This window comes from Peromyscus californicus, unplaced genomic scaffold (assembly GCF_007827085.1).
Source record: "Peromyscus californicus insignis strain IS unplaced genomic scaffold, ASM782708v3 Scaffold_16__1_contigs__length_79575227, whole genome shotgun sequence".
Lineage (NCBI taxonomy): Eukaryota > Metazoa > Chordata > Mammalia > Rodentia > Cricetidae > Peromyscus > Peromyscus californicus.
The window spans coordinates 79,175,292-79,199,208 of record NW_026294458.1 but is presented as its reverse complement, the minus strand read 5'-3'; the positions used below and the strand labels follow the sequence as shown (position 1 = coordinate 79,199,208).

At 42.9% G+C, this 23,917-nt stretch overlaps 1 protein-coding gene across 1 annotated transcript in view; it reads left to right on the top strand.

The window, feature by feature from the left end:
* Positions 1-23,917, top strand: part of Prdm15 (PR/SET domain 15) — an 80,721-nt gene that overhangs the window by 44,736 nt on the left and 12,068 nt on the right. The window contains 7 exon segments of the mRNA XM_052741345.1: positions 15,872-16,039; positions 17,444-17,538; positions 19,919-20,050; positions 20,930-21,064; positions 21,592-21,755; positions 22,492-22,571; positions 23,204-23,323. Coding sequence (XP_052597305.1) covers positions 15,872-16,039; positions 17,444-17,538; positions 19,919-20,050; positions 20,930-21,064; positions 21,592-21,755; positions 22,492-22,571; positions 23,204-23,323 — 894 coding nt within the window.

Sequence of the window (23,917 nt, the reverse complement as noted above, 5' to 3'; positions counted from 1 at the left end):
ATTAATCTATATCTTGCCACGTGGCTTGTGGCTTACCGGTACTTTACATCTTCCTTGTCCTGATGGCGGCTGGCAGTGTCTCCCCAACTCAGCTTCCTGTTCTCTCAATTCTCCTCTCTGTTAGTCCCGCCTATACTTCCTGCCTGGCCACTGCCAATCAGTGATTTATTCATTGACCAATCAGCAACACATTTGACATACAGACCATCCCACAACACTTCCCCTTTTCTTTTCTTAAAAAGGAAGGTTTTAACCTTTACACATCTCCAAAGTCAGCTTAGTATATTTGGGAATTTGGGCGCAGCTTCTCTTACTACTTCCTGCTGGAGGGGGGCGCTGTATCTTATGGGGACATAAAGAATACTTTAGGATTATGGAGTAGTCCATGAGGGTGTATCGTCTGAGCCAGTTGCCTTGAAACGGTTCTGGATGTTGGATCATCTGGGCCATGGTGTCATCGGAGACCTTTCAGGGGGTCTTGGCTGGTCAAACCTGATGTATCTTACTTTGGAACAAATCCATAGCCTCTTGCTTTCTGTGGAAACAAAAGAGACTCTTTTCCAAAGCAACATATCCTTACATCCAAATTTTGAAGTCAAAGTATCTTTAAAATATACATACTGGTTTAACTCAGCTTCCTTTACAATCAAATATCTCTCTGTAGTTAAGAATCCCAAAGACAACACAATCCAGATTCTCTGTGTAATAGTCATCTCTACGTGGCTTATTTTATATATTAATTTTACTGTCTCTTTAAAGACTTTATTTTTAAAACTATGTATTTGTTTATATAACTGTATATATCACCTTTTTTGTCTCTTTCAAGCCTACGTAGATTTTACACACATTTTAAACTATTACATCTGAATCTGTCTTATTGTGAATCTATTGCTTTTAACTGCAGCAGCTGTGGCTGCTGGCTCCGCCCACCTCAGCTTTCCAAAATGGCCGTGGTACTTTACTGCTGGCTCTGGGAGCTATCGTGGGTCTATGCTTTTAGCCAAGCAGCGTGTAGCCCAGAAACCTCTTTTTTTGTTTTGTACTAGCAAAGTCTAAATCTACCATGCAGTTTAATGTGCCACTTGTAGAGGCCTCATTCCCACCGTACTGCAGGTCGAGCGCTCACACGCTAGGAACCTGCCAGTAGCTCAAACCGGCAGCTGCTGCTCATTTGAGAGAGACAATTAGGAAGCTGTTTTTAGCTCCATTTTAGAATCTTTTTTTTCTCAGTTTTTAGGTGGAAACTCTTGCCCCACGTTGGGCACCATTTGTAGCTAGAGTTTTCCTGCCTGGCCCACAGTCAGGATAAATCTCTGCCACCCGCCAGTCCCATAACCGCTCAGACCTGACCAAGTAAACACAAAGACTTATATTGGTTTCAAACTGTATGGCCGTGGCAGGCTTCTTGCTAACTGTTCTTACAGCTTAAATTAATCCATTTCTATTAATCTATACCTTGCCACGTGGCTTGTGGCTTACCGGTACTTTACATCTTCCTTGTCCTGATGGCGGCTGGCAGTGTCTCCCCAACTCAGCTTCCTGTTCTCTCAATTCTCCTCTCTGTTGGTCCCGCCTATACTTCCTGCCTGGCCACTGGCCAAATCAGTGATTTATTCATTGACCAATCAGCAACACATTTGACATACAGACCATCCCACAACACTGGAGTTTCTCTGTTGTTAAAGGCCATGTTGCTGAACCCATACAGGCTTGTCTGTTGACCATTTTAAAGGTAGAGCTGTTGGTGTTTTTGGAAGATTATCAGTTGTTGTGCCCTGTTCTTGTATGACATGGATGGCTGGTGACCACTCATTAGAATAATATCTTCTAATATTTCTCTCAGAAACATGTACTAGTTTATGATTTGTTTCTGAGATTGGAAGGATGTTAATCTGAGTATTCCATTGTTGCAACAAGTCTGGACCCCACAGGTTCATAGCTATGTTAGCCATATATGGTTTTAATTTTCCTTTCTATCCTTCTGGACCTATACATTCGAGCCATCTTGCACTTTGTTTCACTCAAGATAATGTCCCAATTCCTAAAAGTTGAACGTTTTCCTCCTGAAGAGGCCAAGTTGGATGCCAAAATTCTGGTGCAATTATGGTAATGTCAGCACCTGTGTCTACCAGACCAGACAACAAAACACCATTTATTTTTATTGTTAATTTTGATCTTTGTTCATTAATAGAAGTTTGCCAAAAAATTTTCTTTATGTTTTTTCCTGAATTTCCTATTCTCTCTGTTTCATCATCCCGACCAACATGATTTATTCCAATAGGCATTTCGTTATTTAGTTGCTTTGAGTAGGGGTTTCCTCTACAACTGCAGGAAAGGTTTGAACTGGATTTACTGTGGGGCCCTGCCTGAGGCCCCTCTGGGAGTTTCCCGAAGCCCAAGGCAAAGGATTACCCTGTCTGTCCCTTGTTGATCTACATTCGTTGGTCCAGTGTTTTCCCTTACCACACCTTCTGCATACTCCAGAAGGAAGGGGCATTCTGTTGCCAGTGTTCCTTGAAGAAACATTATTTCTAGGAATGACCTGTTTACAGTCCCTTTTCAAATGTCTTTGCTTTCTACATCCAAAACATCTAACATTTCTCAAACCTTTTGAAATTGCTTCTCGTACCCACATATTATCATGGTCATAAGCCTCAACATTAACCGTGTCTCTAATCCAATCTTCCAAAAGTGCAGATCTTGCCTTTAACGGCCTGATTATTTTTTTGCATGCTGCATTTGCGTTCTCAAAGGCCAAAGATTCAATTATTATCTGACTAGCCTCTGAATTTGGGACCATTCTCTGTACTGCTGAAGTCAATCTTTGTAAGAAATCTGTGAAAGCTTCTTTTGGGCCCTGTATAACCTTTGTACATGACTCAGTTTTTTTTCCTGGTTCCTCAACTCTGTCCCATGCATTCAAGGCTGCCATTCGACATAGAATTAGGGTTTGGACATCATATAAACATTGTGTTTGTACTGAAGCATATTGGCCTTCTCCAATAAGCTGATCCTGGCAGACTTGTATTCCTTTATCCCTCCATTGTTTTTCTATATTTTTAGCCTCATTATTGAACCACATTTTCCACTGGAAATTTTGTCCGGGTTCAAGAACAGCCTGTGCCAAATCCCGCCAGTCCTTTGGTAGAATCCTATTACAAGTTGATCAGGTGTTTAACATTTGCTTTACATATGGGGATGCATGCCATAAGATGCTATTGCCTCCTTAAATCTTCGTAAGTCTAACATTTTAATTGGAATCCAAGTGTTTTGTTCATTCTCTTCACCAGGTAGCTGCTCTATGGCTACTGGATAAATTAAGGGTGAGTGTGTGAAAACAGGCTTTCTTTCTGTAACCTTATCCAATTTTGAAACAACTTCACTGTTAATTTCTTCTGTCTGAATTTGAATTTCTCTATAATTCATTTTTACAGGTTTAACAGGTTTTTCTAAGACGATTATCCTGGCACTTAAATTGACTATCTTTTTAAATAGTAAAGTGAAGATAAGAAAAGTAATAAACTGAATAATTCGATCAATATTAATCTTCTCATATATTTGTTCCATTGTCAGAGTGCCTAAAATTTCAAACAAAACCCAATTTTCTTCCAATGTACACATAAAGCCCATTTTTTTAATGTAGAAAAAAAATTCTCTTTTAAATAGATATGTTAATTGACTTACCAAGTCTGCATAGAACAGTAGAAATCCGAGGGAATTTCAAAACAGCCACCTGGTGTTCAAGGTGTGAATCCAGAGAGAGAGAGAGAGAGAGAGAGAGAGAGAGAGAGAGAGAGAGAGAGAGAGAGAGAAAGAGAAAGAAAGAAAGAAAGAGAAAGCGTAGACGCTTGAGTTGAGTCAAGCCTTGACTTTACAGGCAGGAGCCCTGTTCGGCAGGGCAGGCCTGAGCTGTTTGTAGCACCAGCTTTAAGCAAGTAGCAACAACTGGGAGCCAGTCAGACCTGGGCCCGAGCTAGGGAGGCGGGCCACCCAGGCCGGAAACCGGACCTGCCGCCAAGCCAAGCGGTTTTTAATGGATTCTTGTCATGTTGGGTGCCAAATGTAGATGTAACCAACCGTCTTATTAAATAAGAAACACAGAACCAATGCAAAGAAGAAAGCCAAGAGGTCAGAGCTAAGAGCTAAAACCTTACCCTTCCTCCTGTGGTGGTCCTACGTCTCCGAACCAGAGCTACTTCCTGTGTTAAAGTCTTATAGACTTTATATAGACTCTATATAGAGTTTCTGTTCTGCCTTCTCATTGGTTGTAAACCCAACCACATGACCGCCTCATCACGGCCTGTCTGTATAGACCTCCAGGTTTTCTATGATTGGTATTGAGATTAAAGGCATGTGTATCCAATACTGGCTGTATCCCTGAACATACAGAGACTTACCCAGCTCTACCTACCAAGTGCTGGGATTACAAGCATATGCCACCACTGCCCTGCTTTCCTATGGCTTGCTAATAGCTCTGACCCCTGGGCAACTTTATTTATTAACATACAAATAACATTTTAATACAAATAAAATATCACCATATATGTCCTTCACCTTCCCTGCCTTAGTGTTCCTATAAGAATCTGGGCATACTCTTAGCTGTTCCCATTTAGTGCATCCTCAGGCATACTCTTTGTTAACTGGGATTGGTACCACCTTCCTATTGTTCCTCAAAGAGATGCAGAGGAGGGTGAGAGTAACCCCTGCTTGATGTCACTTGTTCCTGTTTAAGGTTTAATGATTTCTCTAAATGAGCAGTACAGAAAATGAAGCAGTTGCTGTGTGTTGGTTAGAACTGTCACACCAGACACTTGTCCTTGCTAGGTAGTCATGGCAGTGATGAACTGTAAGCTGCTTTACTCCTGAGACAGATTTCAAGGCTGGGGGCTGAGAGTGAAGATGAGCTGTTAGCCTTGAGACCCCACAGCTGCCTGTTTATATGCTCTCATGCCTTTTGTGGTATGAAGTGAGTAAACTGTGCTTCCTCAAAGGGTTTATCCAAAGGGGCTGGGAGCTTCAAGTGTGTAGTGGGTGAATATTTCTGCAGCCCACTCTGCCAGGCCTGTTCCTGTGTCCCCTGTGCATTGGTATCACTCTCGTCTACCTGCTTGCTGTGCTGCCTTTGAGCCCAAAGAGGGTGCTAACAGGTAGCAAGGCCAAAGCCAAGGGCCCAAAATACAACCCCCAGCAGCTTGGCTCCCTAGCAGTCGACTCTTGTCCTCTCGGGTGTCTAAGCCTGTAGTTTTTAACAAAATCTCAATTGTTCAATTTTACCAATAAAGACTCGGGAGACAAATGCTTAAGTGAAAACCTGCTAGCTCAAAGAGGCAGAGAAAGCACCCAGCTGACCTTCCTTTTCCACCAACATCCCAGAAGCTCTCCTCCTACTCTTATCTCCAACCAACTTCCTCAAACTGAATGTCCCTCCCTTCTACTTCCTATGGGTCTCTCTATCCATCCTCTTGACTCCCTCTTACTCTCTATGGTTTTTTTCTTAATAATCCTATGTTGACTTCCTGTCAACTGGTTGCTTGCTCCATCTCTTGACCTATGGTTGACTTTATTTAATCCTATTTTCAATATTCAAGCAGAAAGCTCTTGGATTAAAGGTATGTGCTAGGACTGAGCCACACCACAACTAGAAATAGGTTTTTCCAGTAAAAAACGAAATCTAGGGGTTCACAGTGTGATTAAATATCCTGGAACATTTCTTCCTTTTTGTCTAACTAAAAAGGAAAGATTTTAACTCTTAACAGTAAAACTATTTACAGTAATGAAGCTATTTCTGCCAGACTTTCAACAATGTCCAGCTTGGTTGTATTTGGCAGTCTTAGGATTGAGTACTTTTGAGTTCAGAGTTCTGTAAAATGTTTGTCAGTCTCATATGAACTCAGCAATTTGAATGTCCTGAGCAGTGTCTAGTCTGAAGCTGAGTTTGGGGTGGTGTTTGTCAGCTTAGTGGCAATCCTAGCTAGATAGAACACAGCAGGCAGCCCAAAGATGCCCACTGTTTGTACAGAACATCAGGTGGTTGTCTAGTGTGAAGGGGTAGCCACTTTGGCAAGATCGTAGCATGGGTGCTGATGTTAGCCTGGGCGCTGAGCCAGGATTTCATGCCAGTTAGCTAGAGGTAGGCGATACCACTTGGTCAATTTACTCTTTTTCTTGGGACATTTTCTCTTGATGGTTTGTCCTTTTTCTTCAGATGTTTCATTTGTCCAGTTGTCTTCGAATTCCTTAGTTTGGATGGTTGTATTCTTCTGCAAAGATAAAAGCAAAACCCTGCCCCAACCCTACCACTGGGGGATCCTTTTTTGGCAGGTTATATCTTTCCTAGGGAAAAATGTTTTTTGGCAACAGAAAATGTATTATCTTTCCTTTAAAAGAATTCTTTTGAAGATTTGGAACTAAATATACCTTAGTATGTGTGAATAAATATGCATATATATATATATACATATATATGAATTCAAGGTTTAAGAGTATTTATTTTTAGATCACAAAGGACATCTACTTTGAATTTTAGCTTGTCTCTTGTAAACGGCTTTTAAATTTAAATCATTGTAATTTTTATGAGTCTGTTTTTGTCTTCTAAGTATTGGGATAAAAGTGTGAACCACCACCTGGCTATGGATTCCTTTTAATAGTTATTTTCATAGGATTGTCCTGGTTTAATTTGATTTTCTATTTTCTCTTATTTTATAGTGTAAGGGGTAAACTTTAAAGTTTTTTGAATGTGTAATCTATCGTTCTTGTTGATTTATTTTGAATTTGTTCCATAGCAAATTTTAATATTATAGTCTTAACTAAACATGATGTAAATTTGTCCACTATTTCATTATTTTTAGATGTTTTGTCTGTATGAGCTACATAAAATTTGATGTTTTTGTTAAGTTTTGTTAGATTTTGTCATTTTCATTCATGCCTCTCATGACCAGATGTCTTTGTCATTTATGTCAGTTAGTGGTTTTTTCATTTTGATGACCATTGCACCTGTACCATAAATTGGAGAAGATAGAGATATTTCTTTTGTTTTTCTTGTTTGTCTTTGCTGCGCCAATTTGTGGTTCCTTCCTCAGTATTGGCCATTCCATCCCCCAGTCTATAGGCTGTCGCTTTCTGTTAGCTTTGTTTCTATCAGTGGCTGATGATCCATCATTAAACCATGTGTTAGCCAGCTGTTGTGACCATTCCATTGGTCCCCATAGTTTAATAGGTGCCTCTTTGGGGGGAGAGGGGAGCAGTTTAGGAATGGGGATTATAGGCACTGAGCCATATCCTCAGTGTGTGAAGGTACAGATCCCTTTGTTATCACATCCTAGTCATGAAAGAATTCAGATAGGAACAGTTCCACTGTAATATCTTTTCTTCCATGGCTAAGCCTACAAAGGACTCTGCCTTCGAATGGATCCAATCCATCATTGTAAGGACACCCTTATGACAATGTCTCATAAAATGTCCATATTGGTTTTTCAGAGAGAATATTTGTTCTCCATATATTCAAAGTTTGCAATAGAAGCCAATGGGCAAATGTTGGTGTATTCCGTTTTGTTTTATGAAGAGTCCCCAGTTGCCAATTCACCAATAAATATGATATCCGTAATTAGGGTATCATCTGGTTCAATACTGGTCAGGATTGTGTGCACAGAGAAGAGTTTACCAGCCGTTGCAAAAGCTGCTCTTTGTTCCTGTCCCCACTGGAAATTAGCTGCCTTTTTAGAAACCCTGTAGAGGGTTTTTATAATAATCTATAAATGCGGTATGTAACTTCTCTAGCATGCAAAATACCAATTAGGAACTGTATCTTAGTTTAGTCCCTGGATGGTGGGATTAAAGGTGTGCTCCACCCCCTTGTTCACTGTAACTCTAGGATTTAGGAAACAACTAACTTACAGAAATCCCCCTGTCTCTGCTGGGATTAAAGGTGTGGACTACCACCATCCTGCTCAAATATTTTTCTTAGCTCCAAACCACTCCAACTCTTAGAGATTTAGAAAACAAGTTTGAACTGTAGTAACCCTTTGAAGTTACTTAAAACATTTTAAATCTCTTAACTGTGTTTTTAATACCAAACAACAAAAATATCCTTTTTATTTAAGAGGAAAACGCAAAAGCTTATGTACAAGATGGCATGAACCACATCTACAACCTAGCATTCTAACATGGACTTAAGACAAGTGGTTTAAGAAAACCCATTTTTTATTTTATTACCATAACACAAGTGTGCCTTTGGTAAATTATCATTTGAAAATACTATTTTTTATTTTTATTGTTTTATGTCTGATCAAATGAAAGGCATTTGTTAGTCTTTATAAGTTAGTTTGGAATGAATGACCAAGCTGTCTGATGAATTATTGCCTCTTCTTATTCAGTACGTTTTTATCCATCTTGATGGTATCCACAACTTTTCTTCTTCTGTAGAAACAAAAATAAAACCTCTTCCCCAACATAACACATATCCCAGTTTCCATTCTGAGGTCAACACATCTTTAAAATGTACAGACTGATTTAATTCAGCAGGGTTTTTTTTATTATTATTATCCAATATCTCTCCACAGCTGTTGTTCCTTTTTCATTAGCATTTAAAAATTTTAAAGTTAATAAAGCACTGTGTAATCTTATCCCTGGGGCTCCTTACTACCCCTGTTTATTAAGCATATCTTTTAAAGTGTGATTACATCTTTCTATAACTGCTTGTCCTTTCTATAACTTCTTGGATTGTGTGGTATACCTGTAATATGCTTTTTGTTGTTGTTGTTGTTTGTTTGTTTATTTTCAATTTTTCAAGACAGGGTTTCTTTGTGTAGCCCTAGCTGTCCTGGAACTTGCTCTGAAGACCAGGCTGGGCTCAAACCCACAGAGATCCACCTGCCTCTGCCACCACTGCCTAGCACTTTGTTGTAATTTGCAAAAAACTGTTTCATTTTACTAGAGACATATGCTGGAACATTGTCAGTCTCAGTTTGTACAGGATCCCCATTATAACCATAACTTCTAATAAATGTATAATTACAGAATCGGCCTTTTTAGAACTTAAAGCAGTTGCCGATTAAAATCTTGAATATGTATCTAAGGTATGGTGCACATACTTTAATTTTCCAAACTGTGCAAAATGAAACACATTTGTCAAATTTCACTTTTTTGGGTACCTTTTGGGTTACTTCCTGAAGGTAGTGGAGTTTGGTTATACAAAGAACAAGTAGGACATTTCTTTATAATTTCCTTGGCTTGTTGTCAAGTGATAGAAAAATCTTACTTTAAACCTTTGTTGTTAACATGGTATTTCTTAGGAAAATTTGAGACTCCTAGCACATTTTCCGTTAATAGCTGATCAAGTTCATCATTACCTTGTGTTAGAGGACCTGATAGGTTTATGGAATCTAATATGTGTTCTATACAATGGATGATTTTGTTTTGTTTTGGTTTTGGTTTTGTTTTTTTTGGTTTTTCAAGACAGGGTTTCTCTGTGTAGCTTTGCGCCTTTCCTGGGACTCACTTGGTAGTCCAGGCTGGCCTCGAACTCACAGAGATCCGCCTGACTCTGCCTCCCGAGTGCTGGGATTAAAGGCGTGCGCCACCACCGCCCAGCTTGCAATGGATGATTTTTATTTCTGATTATTTGCTGTAGTTGAATAGTGAAGTTAATTCTGAATCATTTGGAATGAGTTTAGTGGTTTCAATATGTAAGACAACTCTCTGCATATTGAGTCAGTAGCTATATTAAGAGATTCAGGAAAATCTAATAATACCATAAGAATGACATACAGCTCTGATTTTTTAACTGAATCATAAGCGCTTTGAGCCATTTTACTTATTTTTTTCTGACATATATAACCTGTCTTTCCTGATTTATTTGCAACAGTGTAGAATGTAGGGGCTCCTGAAATTGGTGTCCCTTTTACCATATGAGGGAGAATCAACTTAGTTTTTTTTATAAACTGAAGTCTCTTGCTTTTGGGATATTTGTTGTTAATCTCTCCCAAAAAATTATTATAAACTCTTTGTCAGTGTTCATTTTCTGCCCATAATGAGGCAATTTCAGCATTGATAAAATGTACCACAGTTTCTGCTGGGTCTATACCTACTAATTGACGGAGTGTCATTTTTTTCTTTTAGAATCAATTAAGAAACCTTTTTTACATAAGTCTTTAATTTTTTACTATGTACTAAAAATATCCATCCTAAGATGTTATCTTTTCTCTCCATAAGAATTCCTGTGGGAGAATGAGTAAAAAGCAAAATAACTAAAATACAGTCAAGCTTTGGATCCAAGTGATCCACATGTCAATCCTATAATTTCTTTTCTAACAGAACCAATTCTTTTTCAGCTTCAACTGATTTTTTTTTTGGACTATTTAAGTCCCTATTACCTTGTAAGGTTTGAAATAAATTACTTAGCTCTTGAGTAGTCAATCCAACTGTGGGCCATAGCCAGTTAATATCTTAGCAATTTTTTAAAGTCATTAAGAGTTTGTAATTGATCTCTTCTGACTTGTACTTTCTGTGGTCAAATTTTCTGTAAACTTGTCTTATATTCTAGATAATTGATAGAGTCTCCTCTCTGTACTTTTTCAGAAGCAATTTGTAATCCCCAGTAAGGCAAAATTCTCTTTACTTCATCAAACATTTTTTCTAAGGTATTCGTGTCTGAATCAGTCAGTAAGATATAATCCATATAATGATAAATTTTAGATTGAGGAAACTATTTACAAATTATTTTTAATGGCTGTTGTACAAAATATTGACACAAGGTGGGGCTGTTTAACTTTCCTTGTGGAAGAATTTTCCACTGACACCTTTTTACAGGTTGAGCATTATTATAAGTAGGCACTGTGAAGGCAAATTTTTCTTTATCCTTTTCTTGTATAGTAAAAAAGCAGTCTTTTAAATCCACCACTGTAATAGACCATTCCTTAAGTAATAAAGAAGACAAGGGAATTTGAGGCTGTAAAGAGCCCATTGACTGAATCACCTTATTTATGGTTCTGTTAATATTCTCCATTTTCCATATTTCTTTTTAATGACAAATATAGGAAAATTTCAAGGACTGGTCAATTCTTCAATGTGTTGAGCATTTAGATGCTCCTGTACCAGCTGTCCTAATGCCTGTAATTTTTCTGATGTCAAAGGCCATTGTTCCACCCACACAGGTTTGTCAGTTAACCATTTTAAAAGTAGGGCGGTTGGTATCTTTAAAAGACCAACAACTGTTGTCCTCTGCTTATGAACAACCTGAACAGTCTGTGACTGCTCTTGATAATACCTTCTGGTATTTTTCTCATGAGCATTCCTTACTTTATGGTTTGTTTCTGAGACTGGAGGAATGTTAATCTGTATTTTCCATTGCTGCAACAAATCACATCCCCATAAATTCATGACTATATTAGCCACATATGGCTTTAATTTTCCTGTTTATCCTTCTGACCCTATATACTTGACCTCTCTTGCACTATGTTTTACCTGACATGAAGTTCTAATAGGTAGAAGTTGACCATTGCCTCTTGAAGAGGCCAATCTGAATACCAAGATTTTGGTGAAATTATTGTTATATCTGCTCCTGTGTCTATTAGACCTTCAATTTCAATGCTGTTTATTTGTATTTTTAGCTTTGGTCTCTCATCATTTATAGCAGTTTGCCAAAATAATTGTTTTCTGGTCTCTCCTGAATATTTTGTTTTATCTACTGAAGCCGTTCTGTCCTTGATTACATCCAGAGCACTGTTGTTTTTAACAACAGGCATTAATCTTTTAATTGCTCTGTGGATGACTTTCTCCAAGTCTGACAGGGAATGAGTGAATAAAATTTGATATCTGGGCCTTATGTTAGGCCATTTCCCGAAGGCAAAGGGTTACCTTGACTGTCCCTTGTTGATCTGCATTCACTAGTCCAATGCTGGCCTTTGCCATACCTTCTGTAAAAAAAAAAAAAAACAAAACAAAACAAAACAAAAAAAACTTTGTTTCTAGGAACACCTTTCCCACAATCCCTTTTCAGAAGACCCTGCTTACCACAATTAAAACATCTGACATTTTGATTTTTATTAAAACTTTTAGAAATTACTTCACTTATCAGAGTAGAATCATAAACATGAGATCCAGTATCAGCGGTATTTCTAGTCCATTCATCTGTTGGTGCTGATCTTGCCTTTAAAGGCCTAATCACCCTTTTACATTCTGAATTAGAATTTTCTTTTTTTATAATTTATTTATTTTTATTTTATTTGCATTGGTGCTTTTGCCTGCATGCATGTCTATGTGAAGGTGTTAGATCTTGGAGACAGACAGTTGTCAGCTGCCATGTGGGTGCTGGGAATTGAACCCGTGTCCTCTGGAAGAGCAGTCAGTGCTCTTAACTGCTGAGCCATCTCTCCAGCCCCCCTGAATTAGAATTTTCAAAAGCCAAAGATTTGGTTAATATTTGTTTTCTGAATCTGATACTATTGTATTTACAGCTGAAGTCAGTCTTTGCAAAAAAAATCAGTGAAGGTTTCTTTCGGGCCTTGTATAATTTCAATAAATGACTTAGACCTCTTTTCTGATTCTTCAACCTTGTCCCAAGCATTTAAAGCTGCTAAATGACATAGCACCAAGATATGATCATCAAATTCAAGCTGCCTTTGTAACTCAGCACATTGGCTTTTATCTAGCGACTGACCTTGAGAAATATTAATACCTCTGGCCTTATTTTCATTGTTCTATGGCCCTAGCTTCATCTTTTTACCATGTTTGCCATTGTAACTGAAGACTAGCTTTCAATATTGCTGTTGCCAAACCTTTTCAGTCTTGAGGGATAATTATGTTCTTAGTTGCCCATGAATTTAATACCTACTTCACATATGCATACATATCATATGAAACAACCGATTCCTTAAATCTCAAATCTAATTTTGCTATAGATTCCATTTAACTTCCTGATGTCTTATTGTCTTCTGGTAGTTCTTGTACAGTAACTGGATAAGCTAAAGTTGGTTTTCTAACAACCTTGGGCCATCCCCTTTAGTTTCATCATGGAGTGGTGGAGTAGGTTCTTGTCTAAAATCTTCTGTCTGTGTCTGAATATTTTTCTTATATTTGTTTATAAGTCTTTTAAGACTTGTATCTTATCAATCCACTTTTTATATTTGGTACAAAGAAACACTGTGGCTATTAAGGATAAAATATGAATTACCAGACTGATAGTAATTGTAATTGATATTATGTCAATCTCAGTTAAATCATTTATCTTTTTTTCTGCTTCTATTTTCAAGCCATCTAAAGTAGCATTGTACAGGGTCCTAACCCTATATTATGATGTTTCCCATCCTTAATATGAGAAAGATTTTTCCTTTTAATATTACTTAGCTGTCTCCTTGGGGACTTATTGGGTGTCTTACCAAATCTGGTGGCTTCTCAGTTGGTCTGAAGCTGGCATGATTTCCCTGTCTGTGTGGTCATGCCACACATTGTGGCACCAAATGTTTTTAACAAAATCTCAGTTGTTCAATTTTACCAATAAAGACTCTGGAGACAGATGCTGGGGTGAAAACCTGCTAGCTCAGAGGCAGAGAAAGCACCCAGCTGACTTTCCTTCTCTGATGACCACCCAGAAGCTCTCCTTCTATGCCATGTCCAACCAACTTCCTCAAACTGGATGTCCCTCCCTTCTACTTCTTGTGGGTCTCTCTGTCTGTCCTCCTGACTCTCTCTTACTCTATGTTTTTTTAAATAATCCTATGTTGACTTCCAATCATCTTGGTTGCTCCACCTCTTGACCTATGGTTGACTTTAAGCTCTTAGACTGAAGGTGTTTACTAGGGCTGAGCCACACCACGACTAGAAACAGGTTGTTCCAGTAAATGATGCAATCTCGGGGTTCACAGTGTGATCAAATATCCTGCAACATTAGTCCCCTTGTCCTTTACCAGATCCTGGAGCATTTGCCTTCGGTATCACTACACATCACCATAGTGGCTGGATTACTGAGGTGGGGTGGTGGGTAGTCATTCTGGGACTAGATGTCTGGGTTCTTGCATCTCAGGATGTTATTGAGGTATGTGTGATAGATCATCTTAGTTGACTGTATAGGTGATCAGCACAGAAAATAGTTGGAAGTAGGATCTCCTTCCCCATACCTGGGTTGCTCATAGGGAGAATGTTTCGAGCCCAAGATAGCAATGCTGTTTTCCATGGTTACCAGTGTTGTTCAGAACCTATAAGGAAGAAGGCTCACCTGTGATGTTCAGAGCTCACCTGCCCAGGAGGGAGACTGGCCCACCTGTGCTGCAGACCTAGTTGGTGCTTAGCAGAGCTCCTCTGTAGTACAGCCAAACAAATGAGGAAGAGAGTTGAATCATATGAATAACATTTCACTTGGGAATATGAGTTGCATAGTAGGATTGCCAGGAGAGGTTCCAGGTCTCCTGAGACTTACATAGGACTTCTGGTCCATGCTGTGGGGGAAGCTGTAGCTAGGCCACTGCTTCCTGTGCTGTGCTGCCCTGTCCCAGGAGTGGTATCCACTAAGGCCTTGATTCCCTCTCCTACCCCTCCCTGCTTAGAGGCCAGGCACATAGTCCTGCCTGTGTCTTTGGCCCCTTGGCAGGAAGAGATAAAGATGGCTAATTTTCTTCAGGTTTAGGTGGGTTGACCTCTAGCTGGCTACATATAGAGTCTCCTGAGTGAAACTAGACGCTTCCTGCAGCTGTAGGGCCTCACTTCAGTAATCCTACTAGTGGACCTCTACTTCAAGGAGCATTGGCTTCTCAGCCACATCTTGGTTATCACAACTGACTGGGGTCAAGGTTAGAATCTGGTATGGAGTCCTGGGATGTAACACTTCCCTAGTTCTAGGCAGCTCCCAAGCAGAATGACTTGCTCAGATGTTAACAATGAATGCCTGATAAGTGGGGTCCCAAGGTATCTGTAGGGACTTCTCCCCACAGACAGGAGGACCAGTGGTAGGTGTGTGGCAGACAGTGGCTGTGTAGACTAAGGGCTTTATAGGAAAACATTTGCTGAGTCTCGAGGTGTTCTGACCTAGGGGCCTTTGCTTCTGAGGGAAGTAATGACACACTTGTCCCTTGCTATCATATACATCAACATCCATGATTCAGGAAAGAGCATGTGATTTTGAGAGCTGGCCCACAAAGAGGCATGGTACCCAAAGGATGTGGAGCAGGGACTGCAGACACCAAGCAGAGAGGACGGGGTAGATGGTAGAGGTAAGAACTACAACTTGCCTAGCTGCCTTCCAGGAGGTACTTGAAGTGGGGACCAGGATGGAGGGGTGCTAACTTCTTACAATGTGAGCATGTGTATTTGTGTGCTGTGTGTTGAATAGGGGTGGAGATGGGTTTGAATGTGGTGTGTATGCATGTGTATGCATACATGTGCATGTGTATTTATGGAGTATGTGTTGAGTGAAGCAGGGGGATGTGCTTGTGTTGTTAAATATGTATGAAGTGTGTGTCCACTAAGGGAGGCCTAGACCTCTCTTCTGGAAGGTAGAGAAATTGGGGGTGTTGCGTAGAGGATGCTATAAGAGGTAATCGGGCAGAGAAGAGGCAAGCCAGCTAGTGGCACTGTGCTGGAGAAGCAGGTGAGCATGCTGAGGACACAAGGAGGGCATCCCTGGGTCTGAGGAAGCTTGTAGTACATACAGATAGAGGGAGAGGAGCCTAGAGAGCTGTTCAGGCAGCTTTACCCAGTGAGGAGAGCTGACACACCAGTGCATATTTATATGTCTAGCTGAGGACACAGCTGATGAGCTCTGAGCACAGTGCCCTGCTGTTCTCCTGTTGGATTCCTCTTTTCACCCTGCTGAGGCATACATGCTGGAGCCTGGTCAGGGGTGATTTACCGAACATTGTGTATTTGTTTACTCTCTGGACAGATGACAAGACGTTCCAATGTGAGATGTGTTTCAGATTCTTCTCCACCAACAGCAACCTCTCCAAGCACAAGAAGAAACATGGGGACAAGAAATTTGCCTGTGAGGTCTGCAGTAAGATGTTCTACCGCAAGGATGTCATGCTGGACCACCAGAGGCGGCACCTGGATGGTGAGCCTGGGGTCTGGAATGCCTTCCTTCTGACCTGGTGACCCTCTTCTTAATCCTGGTGTTCTAGGATGGTGTTAGCAGTGCCATGAACAGAGGGAAGTGCTTGGAACAGTGGGGAATAAATAAACACAGCTAGACTGCTCTGAGTGTTGGCTGTTAGGCAGTTATATGAAAATATTTCTTTTTTCTTTCTTTCTGTTTTTTCTTCTTTTCTTTTTCTTTCTTTTTTTTTTTTTTTTTGGTTTTTCGAGACAGGGTTTCTCTGTGTAGTTGAAAGTATTTTTTTAGAGAACTTTTTAATACTATGAAGAATGATTTTAGTGTGATGGAATGTAGGAAAGGCCAATATGGTGTCATGTATACAGCAGGCTCAGCCATGTAAATGGAGTGGTATATGCTGGTGGGAAGTGTGGTTGGGAACCATCAGTTTACACAGTATGTGAGGTCAGAAAAAGACCCATTAGAGTCAGCTCTCCACACGTGTGGCAGCCGTAAGGGTAGAATTAGAATGGAACAGAGGTTAAAGTCAGCATTCTGATTAAGGCTATCCTTATTTTCCCCACTAAGAGTCACAACCCCTTTGTCAGTAACACTCACTGACATAAACACTCTTTGGTAGTGTTTGAAAACACCATTTACAGAATGAATTCAGGCTGTGTGGAAAGCATAACTGCCAGATACATGCGCATGAGTTTATGAAAACAAGATCAGGTCACATCCCTTGTAAGTTCCCACACTTTGTTTTCCCCCTGCCCTTTGGTTCCCTGTCAGTTCGTAAAGACCTACAGCATGGTCCCATGAGATCCTTAGGAGTGTACTCTGGGCCCCACCCAGCCTCTGAGAACCATGGGCAAATCACTGAACCTTAGTTCTCCTGTTTGTAATAGTGGTGGTAATAATTGTTCCTCTTGAGGTCAGTGTCATAGTTGAACCTGACCTTGCCATTGGGTTCCTTCAGGCCCAACATAGATCAGTTGCTCAGAACCAAGGATGCTCTGGGCCCTGCAGGAAGCCACTGCTTTCTGTGATGAACCTGGGTGGACTAGGTACACCACTCACATATTTCATTTGTTTGTTTGGTTGGTTGGTTAGATGGAGTTGTTTAGTTTTAGGGGTTTTTTTGTTGTTGTTGTTTTGGTTTTTTGGTTTTCGTTTTTTTCAAGATAGGGTTTCTCTGTGTAACAGCTCTGGCTGTCCTGAAATTCACCTTGTAGACCAGGCTCAGGGTTAGACCGGCACTGCCTGGCCAGATGAGTCTTGCTGTGTTGCTCATGAGCTCAAGCAACCCCCTATCAGCCTCTTGTATATCTGGTTCCACAATACTTTCAGCATAGTTCCCAGTCAGTTCTGGGATCTGACCTGTACTGTGTGGCCTCACACTGACTATCTGGTCTGGGATTTCAGGTGTGCGGCGAGTGAAGAGAGAAGACTTGGAGGCCAGTGGGGAAAGCCTGGTTCGTTACAAGAAAGAACCTTCTGGATGCCCAGTATGTGGCAAGGTAATGTTCTGCAGTTAGTGTTGATGTTGGATGGCAGGTCCCCACTCTCTAAGCTCAAGCTCAGAGCTGCAAACAAGGAACTTGTAGACATGCCCAGCCCACAGCCTACAGTCCCCTGGCACCCCCAGATAGCTGTGAATGCAGCCCAATACAAAATCATACATTAAGGGATAACACATGTCCTAGTTAGGTTTCTGTTGCTGTAGTAAACTGTGACCAAAAGCAACTTGAAGGGGAAAGAGTTGCTTAGAGTCCGTCATGAAGGGAGGGCAGGGCAGGAACTCAGTCAGAACTGGAGACAGGAGCTGAAGCGGAGGCCATAAATATGGACTGCTTACTGGCTTACTTCCATGTCTTGCTCGGCTTGCTTTATTATAGCACCCAGGACCACCACAGTGAGCTTTCATCAGTAATTATCAAGAAAATGCCCCCACAGTCTTGCCTACAGGTCAGTCTGATGGAGGTATTTCTCAACTGATATTCCCTTCTCAGAGATGACTCTAACTTATGTCAAATTGACCAGAGAGCTAACCAGCACAAGGAGGTTTGTTTTTGGCTTTCAGTTGTACTGTGCAGTTCTTAAGTGTGAAGTCTGTAAACAATAACCATGTTTCAGTGTCAAAAGGTTAGACACACCTGCTAGGGCAACAGTGTTCAGGGACTACCAGTGTTCATCAATTGTTTTTAACCGAAGGTTACACATTTGGAGTTATGGTCTCTGCAACCTGGGATGGGTTTCCAATAAATCTATGGAGAATTTTTTTTTGTCCCTTCCACTCTATGGAACATGTTGTCCTCATGAGTGTCTGGACCTTGTCCTCATATTCACATTTGAAGGGGCAAGATACCCTGGGGCTTTAGGCTGTCCATGCCAGCCACCCCTGGTCAGTGACCAGGTAGTATTTTCTAAGTTAGGAGTAGCCTACCCCATGGTGATCAAGGTTAGGTTCTTGCCTGGACAGCCTGTGCTGTTGTACCAGTGTCCCCACATGATCTACCCTGGCCGTGGCCATGCCTGTGGTGTAGGCATCTGGGGCTCCCAGCCCCTGTCCAGGCTGCCACATACACATTGTCCCATTCTTCACACATGAACACCACTTCTTAACTGGAAATGTCATTGCTTGTTCATTAGACTCAACTCTGACAATTCAAGTAATTGGAAGTACTAGCTGTTCCCCAGAGGACCAGAAGTCACATCCCTTACTGCACAGAGCACATGCTGAGGATGCAGGTTCTAGAAAGGGTTCTCTATGCAAGTGTACACTAGGTATACAGATTCTTGAGAGGCTTCTGTGCGTGTGACCCAAGCAGCCTCTGGTGTTGCTTAGAGGAGGGGCTACTGCTGAGCCTATCACAGCTACACACGGGAGCTACTGGCACAGAGTAGCATTGGCACCAGGGCACCACCACACTGGGGAACTCAGCCCCACATGGCTGTCTACTCCTGATTGTGAACGTGTGGCAGCACTGCCAGATCCAGCAGTGCTTTCAGAAGGAAGTGAGAAGCTCTACTTCCATGATGTTTCTTGGTTTCTTTGAACCCACAGAGCAAGCCAAAGCCTGTAGATCAGGAGAGCAGTGAATCCATGTGGGGCCTTTGACCTTAAACTGTGGATTTGGGGCCAGATAGTGCAGGGACAAGGAGGTGGAGCCCATGGCAATAGACAAGTAGGTCCCAGGGCACCTCATCTGAGGAAAGTCCTGCTATTGGATGCTCTGTGATCAGTGGGGCTCCTGGGACGCTGGTGATGGTTGCATATCTGCCTTGTAGACCCCATGTTACCAGCCCCAGCTCAGGGGAGGACTGGTGTGGATGCTTGAGTGAATCCTCATCCATCACTCTAGGCTGGAAATAGAAAACAACATGAAACAGTACTCAATCTGGGTTGAGTGTCTTTTTTGGTATCTGCTTTAAGAAACTTGCAGGTATATCTGCGTGGCTCCCCAGCAGGCTCTGTGCCACTGAGCTGTTGAACTCAGGTTAAGCACTCTGCTGTGCTCGAATTGCAGCAGAGACTGGAAACAGAGTCCTGTCTTGTAGTTTGAATGTGTGTCTAAATCACCATAAGTTTAGACAGGTGGTGGTGGAGCACGCCTTTAATCCCAGCACTTGGGAGGCGGAGACAGGTGGGTATCTTGAGTTCAAGGCTAGCCTGGTCTACAGAACAAGTTCCAGGACACCCAGAATGGTTACACAGAGAAATCCAGTCTCAAAAGGAAGGAAGGAAGGAAGCAAGGAAGCAAGGAAGGAAGGAAGGAAAGAGAAATCACCATAAGTCTAGAAGAACTTGCTAGATGTCCTAGGCCTGGGGGCCACAGGGATTGGCTCCTGTGTATGTCCAATAGCCTAGCCCTCGCTGCACTGGTTCCCTGTCCTCAGGTGTTCTCTTGCCGGAGCAACATGAACAAGCATCTGCTGACCCACGGTGACAAGAAGTACACCTGCGAGATCTGCGGGCGCAAGTTCTTCCGAGTGGACGTGCTCAGGGACCATATCCACGTCCACTTCAAGGTACAGGTCTCCCACAGGTGACACTCAGTGACCTGGCCCACCCAGTGTCTGTGTTAGTTTATATGCTCTGACAAAACACACAGATGAGGCATTCACCAACAACAGACTATATTTCACAGTTCTGGAGCTGGAAGGTAAGATGAAGGTGCTGGAGTGTTCATTGTCTGCTGAGCGCTTCCTCACTCATATATCACCTTCGTGCTGTGCTCTCACATGGTGGAAGGATGAGAATGTTCCTGGGGTCTGCTTTTAGAGGCTCTAATCCTACTCACGGCGCCCACTGTCAGACCTCTCATTTCCCGAAGGGCTTACTCCCTCACACTGTTACCGTAGGTGAAGTTTTGGCATTCACATTGCTGCCCCGGCCTTCCGTAGTTGTCGTCATGGTACTGGCAGGCTCTTTATACAGACTTGCACTGTCACACCTGTTTGTCCAGCTGTAGGGCCCAAATAGAATCTCCCAGTGCGGGGCCTGACAGATTACTCTTTTCTGGGCCTTTCCCAGGAGAATAGGTGTAAGGAGGGTGGCACTCTGCTTGCTGCCTTCCTGCCTTTAGGGAAAAGAAGAGCTGTGCAGGAGCCCAGGGCAGAGAAAACTGGGTGTGAGGACAGATGGAAGAAGCACCTGAGTCAAAGGCCCAGTCCGGAGCACTGCTGCAGCAGCCTGGGATGTCCTCCAGGACTCTCCTGGGCATAGGTGGGATTTTGCTAGGCAGGTAGCATAATGACCCTGAGAGCTGGTAAGTGCTAGGATGGCAAGCCCAGTGCCATCCAAAGGGACATAGATATAGCTCACTAGGCAAGCAACTGATTCCCTGAAAGTACTGACCAGAGCTCCAGCGTACTGCATTAAAGGCTGGGTTTGTGGTTGTTCTGCAGGACATCGCACTAATGGATGACCACCAGCGGGAAGAGTTCATCGGCAAGATTGGGATCTCCTCAGAGGAGAACGATGACAACTCTGATGAGAGTGCAGACTCCGAGCCTCACAAATACAGCTGCAAGAGGTGCCAGGTACTCAGCACCCCACCTGTAAGCACAGCGGCACGGTAGGGGATTGGGACCATGGAGCTGTGGGGAACCTACAGCACTGTTTTGTCCATTTCCTCCACTAAAGAAGGTTGTCCCATATCACTTGAGCTTAGGGATATTTACTGTGGGATCTCACACCCATCAGAACCCGCTTGTGGCTTGGTGTGCACATAAGCAGACTGCTGACTAGGGTGGGGCTCGTGTCCTGGGAACTGGCCTAAGTAGCCTCACTAGCCTCAGACTGGTATGCCTTGCCCCGTCCAGCCTGCAGCTGGTCCATGCTTCACAAGGCAGGGTGCATGCTTTCAGGAAGGACAATTGATTTCTAAGCAGCTCATGACCTGAGTTTCCAGAAGCCTATCCTGTAAGTGGCAAGCTTCTGTACCATAGTCATCGCCCCCCCACCCCATGTATAACTGACCATCCCAATTGTGTCTGGCTGATTCAAGTGTAACAGAGTTGCCCAGAGATGGCAGTGAGTCAGCAGCCTCCACCCTGTGTGCTTATAGCTCACCTTTGGCCGTGGGAAGGAATACCTGAAGCACATCATGGAGGTGCACAAGGAGAAGGGTCATGGCTGCAGCATCTGCCACCGGCGCTTTGCACTCAAGGCCACCTACCATGCCCACATGGTCATCCACCGAGAGAACCTGCCTGATCCCAACGTGCAGAAGTAAGACTCCAAGGCTGTAAGGAAGAGAGGGACTCTGCAAAGCCATAGTGTTAGCCTAGCAAGTCACAATCACTGAGTCATCATATGCCAGATATTGGGGCACCAGCCTCCTAGGCCCCATTTTTCACCCTAATTTTTTGCCTTACATGATTCTAAAGTATGTTGGCATACTTGACAAGCCAGCACAGCCTTTCCGTTGTAGCTAGGTTTTGTTAGTGCTGCCCCATATCAAAGGTCAGCCCATGACTAACAGGATGACTGGATTCGTCTCCCAGAGCTGCCATGACCAAGTACCTCACACTTCAGAGTCCTGGAGCCTGGGGTCCCATATCCAGTATCTTGTCTTGGGGTTGGTTCCTCCTAAACTCTCCTTGACTAACAATGGCATCTTCTGTGCCCTCATAGGCTCAGCCTTCAGTACATGACTCTTATCTCTTATCTGGGGTCACCATGATGACCCCATTTTACCTCAATCTGCTCTGTAAATGCCTGTCTCCATATATAGTCACATTCTGGGTTAGGACTGCAACAACAATGTGAGGGACAGAGTTCAGCCCATTACAGAAAAGCTGAGACACATAGCATCTTCTTGCCTCACCTCCATGAACAGTAGAACTTTCACACATGCCCTTCACAGCTGAGCAGACCCTCAGAGCAGACAAAGGCTTCACAGTGGATGAGCCCCTCAGGTGATGAGTCCCCTGGGGGCGCTCCTGAGGTTTGTCTCTACTTTCAGGTACATTCATCCCTGTGAGATCTGTGGGCGGATCTTCAACAGCATCGGGAACTTGGAACGCCACAAACTCATCCACACAGGTAACGTGCTCCTGCAGTGACGTATGGTGCCAACTCACCTGCCCAGCAACAGGATTCCTACATCCCTCTCCCTGGCTCCTCACACTGCAGCCCCATTTCTCCAGCTTTCACCCTGGCCTCCCCTGACACTTGCAGCACATCCCTTCCCATCCACCTGTGTCCACTCCAGGTTCTCAGGGCCTTCTCATGCCAAAGATTCCCATGAAGCATGTTGAAAAGGTAGCTCACAGTGTCACTGAGCTGAGACCGCTTTCTGAGATGTCTTGTGGGCTAAGGCTTTCAGGCACTGTAGCTGAAGTTTTCTCCAGTCCTGCCCAGCCCCAGTGCTGTGTATATCACTCTGTATAAATAAAATGCTGATTGGCCAGTAGCCAGGCAGGAAGTATAGGCAGGACAAGCAGAGAAGAGAATTCTGGGAACAGGAAGGCTGAGTCAGGAGACGCTGTCAGCCGCCACCATGAATACCAACATGTAAGATACTGGTAAGCCACAAGCCATGTGGCAAGGTGTAGATTTATAGAAATGGAAGAGTCTGTGTGTTTATTTTATAAGTGGGCTGCGGGACTGCCGGGGCTTGGTGGGAGCTGGAGAGAAGCTCTCCAGCTACAAGGCGCTGCTGTGTTTGTTTACAGGTGTGAAAAGCCATGCCTGTGAGCAGTGTGGGAAGTCCTTTGCCAGGAAAGACATGCTGAAAGAGCACATGCGTGTGCATGACAACATCCGAGAGTACCTGTGTGCCGAGTGTGGGAAAGGTGTGTGCCTGGAGCCCCAGGAGGTCTCTCTGGAGCCATGGGACATCCCAGGGCACTAGAGCATGTTCAGTCATCATCTAGCTTGCTTATGATCACTAAAATTGTAGACCTGAACCTAGACATAGTCGGTGCCCATGACAGTGGGTAGCTGCTAGGAACCATGGTTCTTCTTGACAAAGGGTCCCAGGCACAGGAAACCATCTTCCTCAAAATCACATCATGAATCACAAAATTATCCATAAAGACACCTCTGTAGCCTACAGGAAAAGCTGGATGTTTCAAGTTCTGTTGTGTAAGACAGCATCCATGTAGCCCAGGCTAGCCTCCTGCTCGATGTGTAACCAAGGATGGCCTTGCATACAACCTCTCTCACCAAGCCCCTTCCTGCCTAGTTCTGCCTGTCTCTCCCTTCTCTTTCCACATACTATGTGGGTTCTCTTATCCCCTAGTCTCACTTAGAACAGAAGTCCCATGAAGCCAGAGGGCTCTGTCTAGCATACCACCTGGTGTCTAATGCCTGGCACATAAATAGTGAGATCATAGCAGTTATGGGAGTGAATAAATGAGACCATGAATAGGTGTTGGAACTGCAAG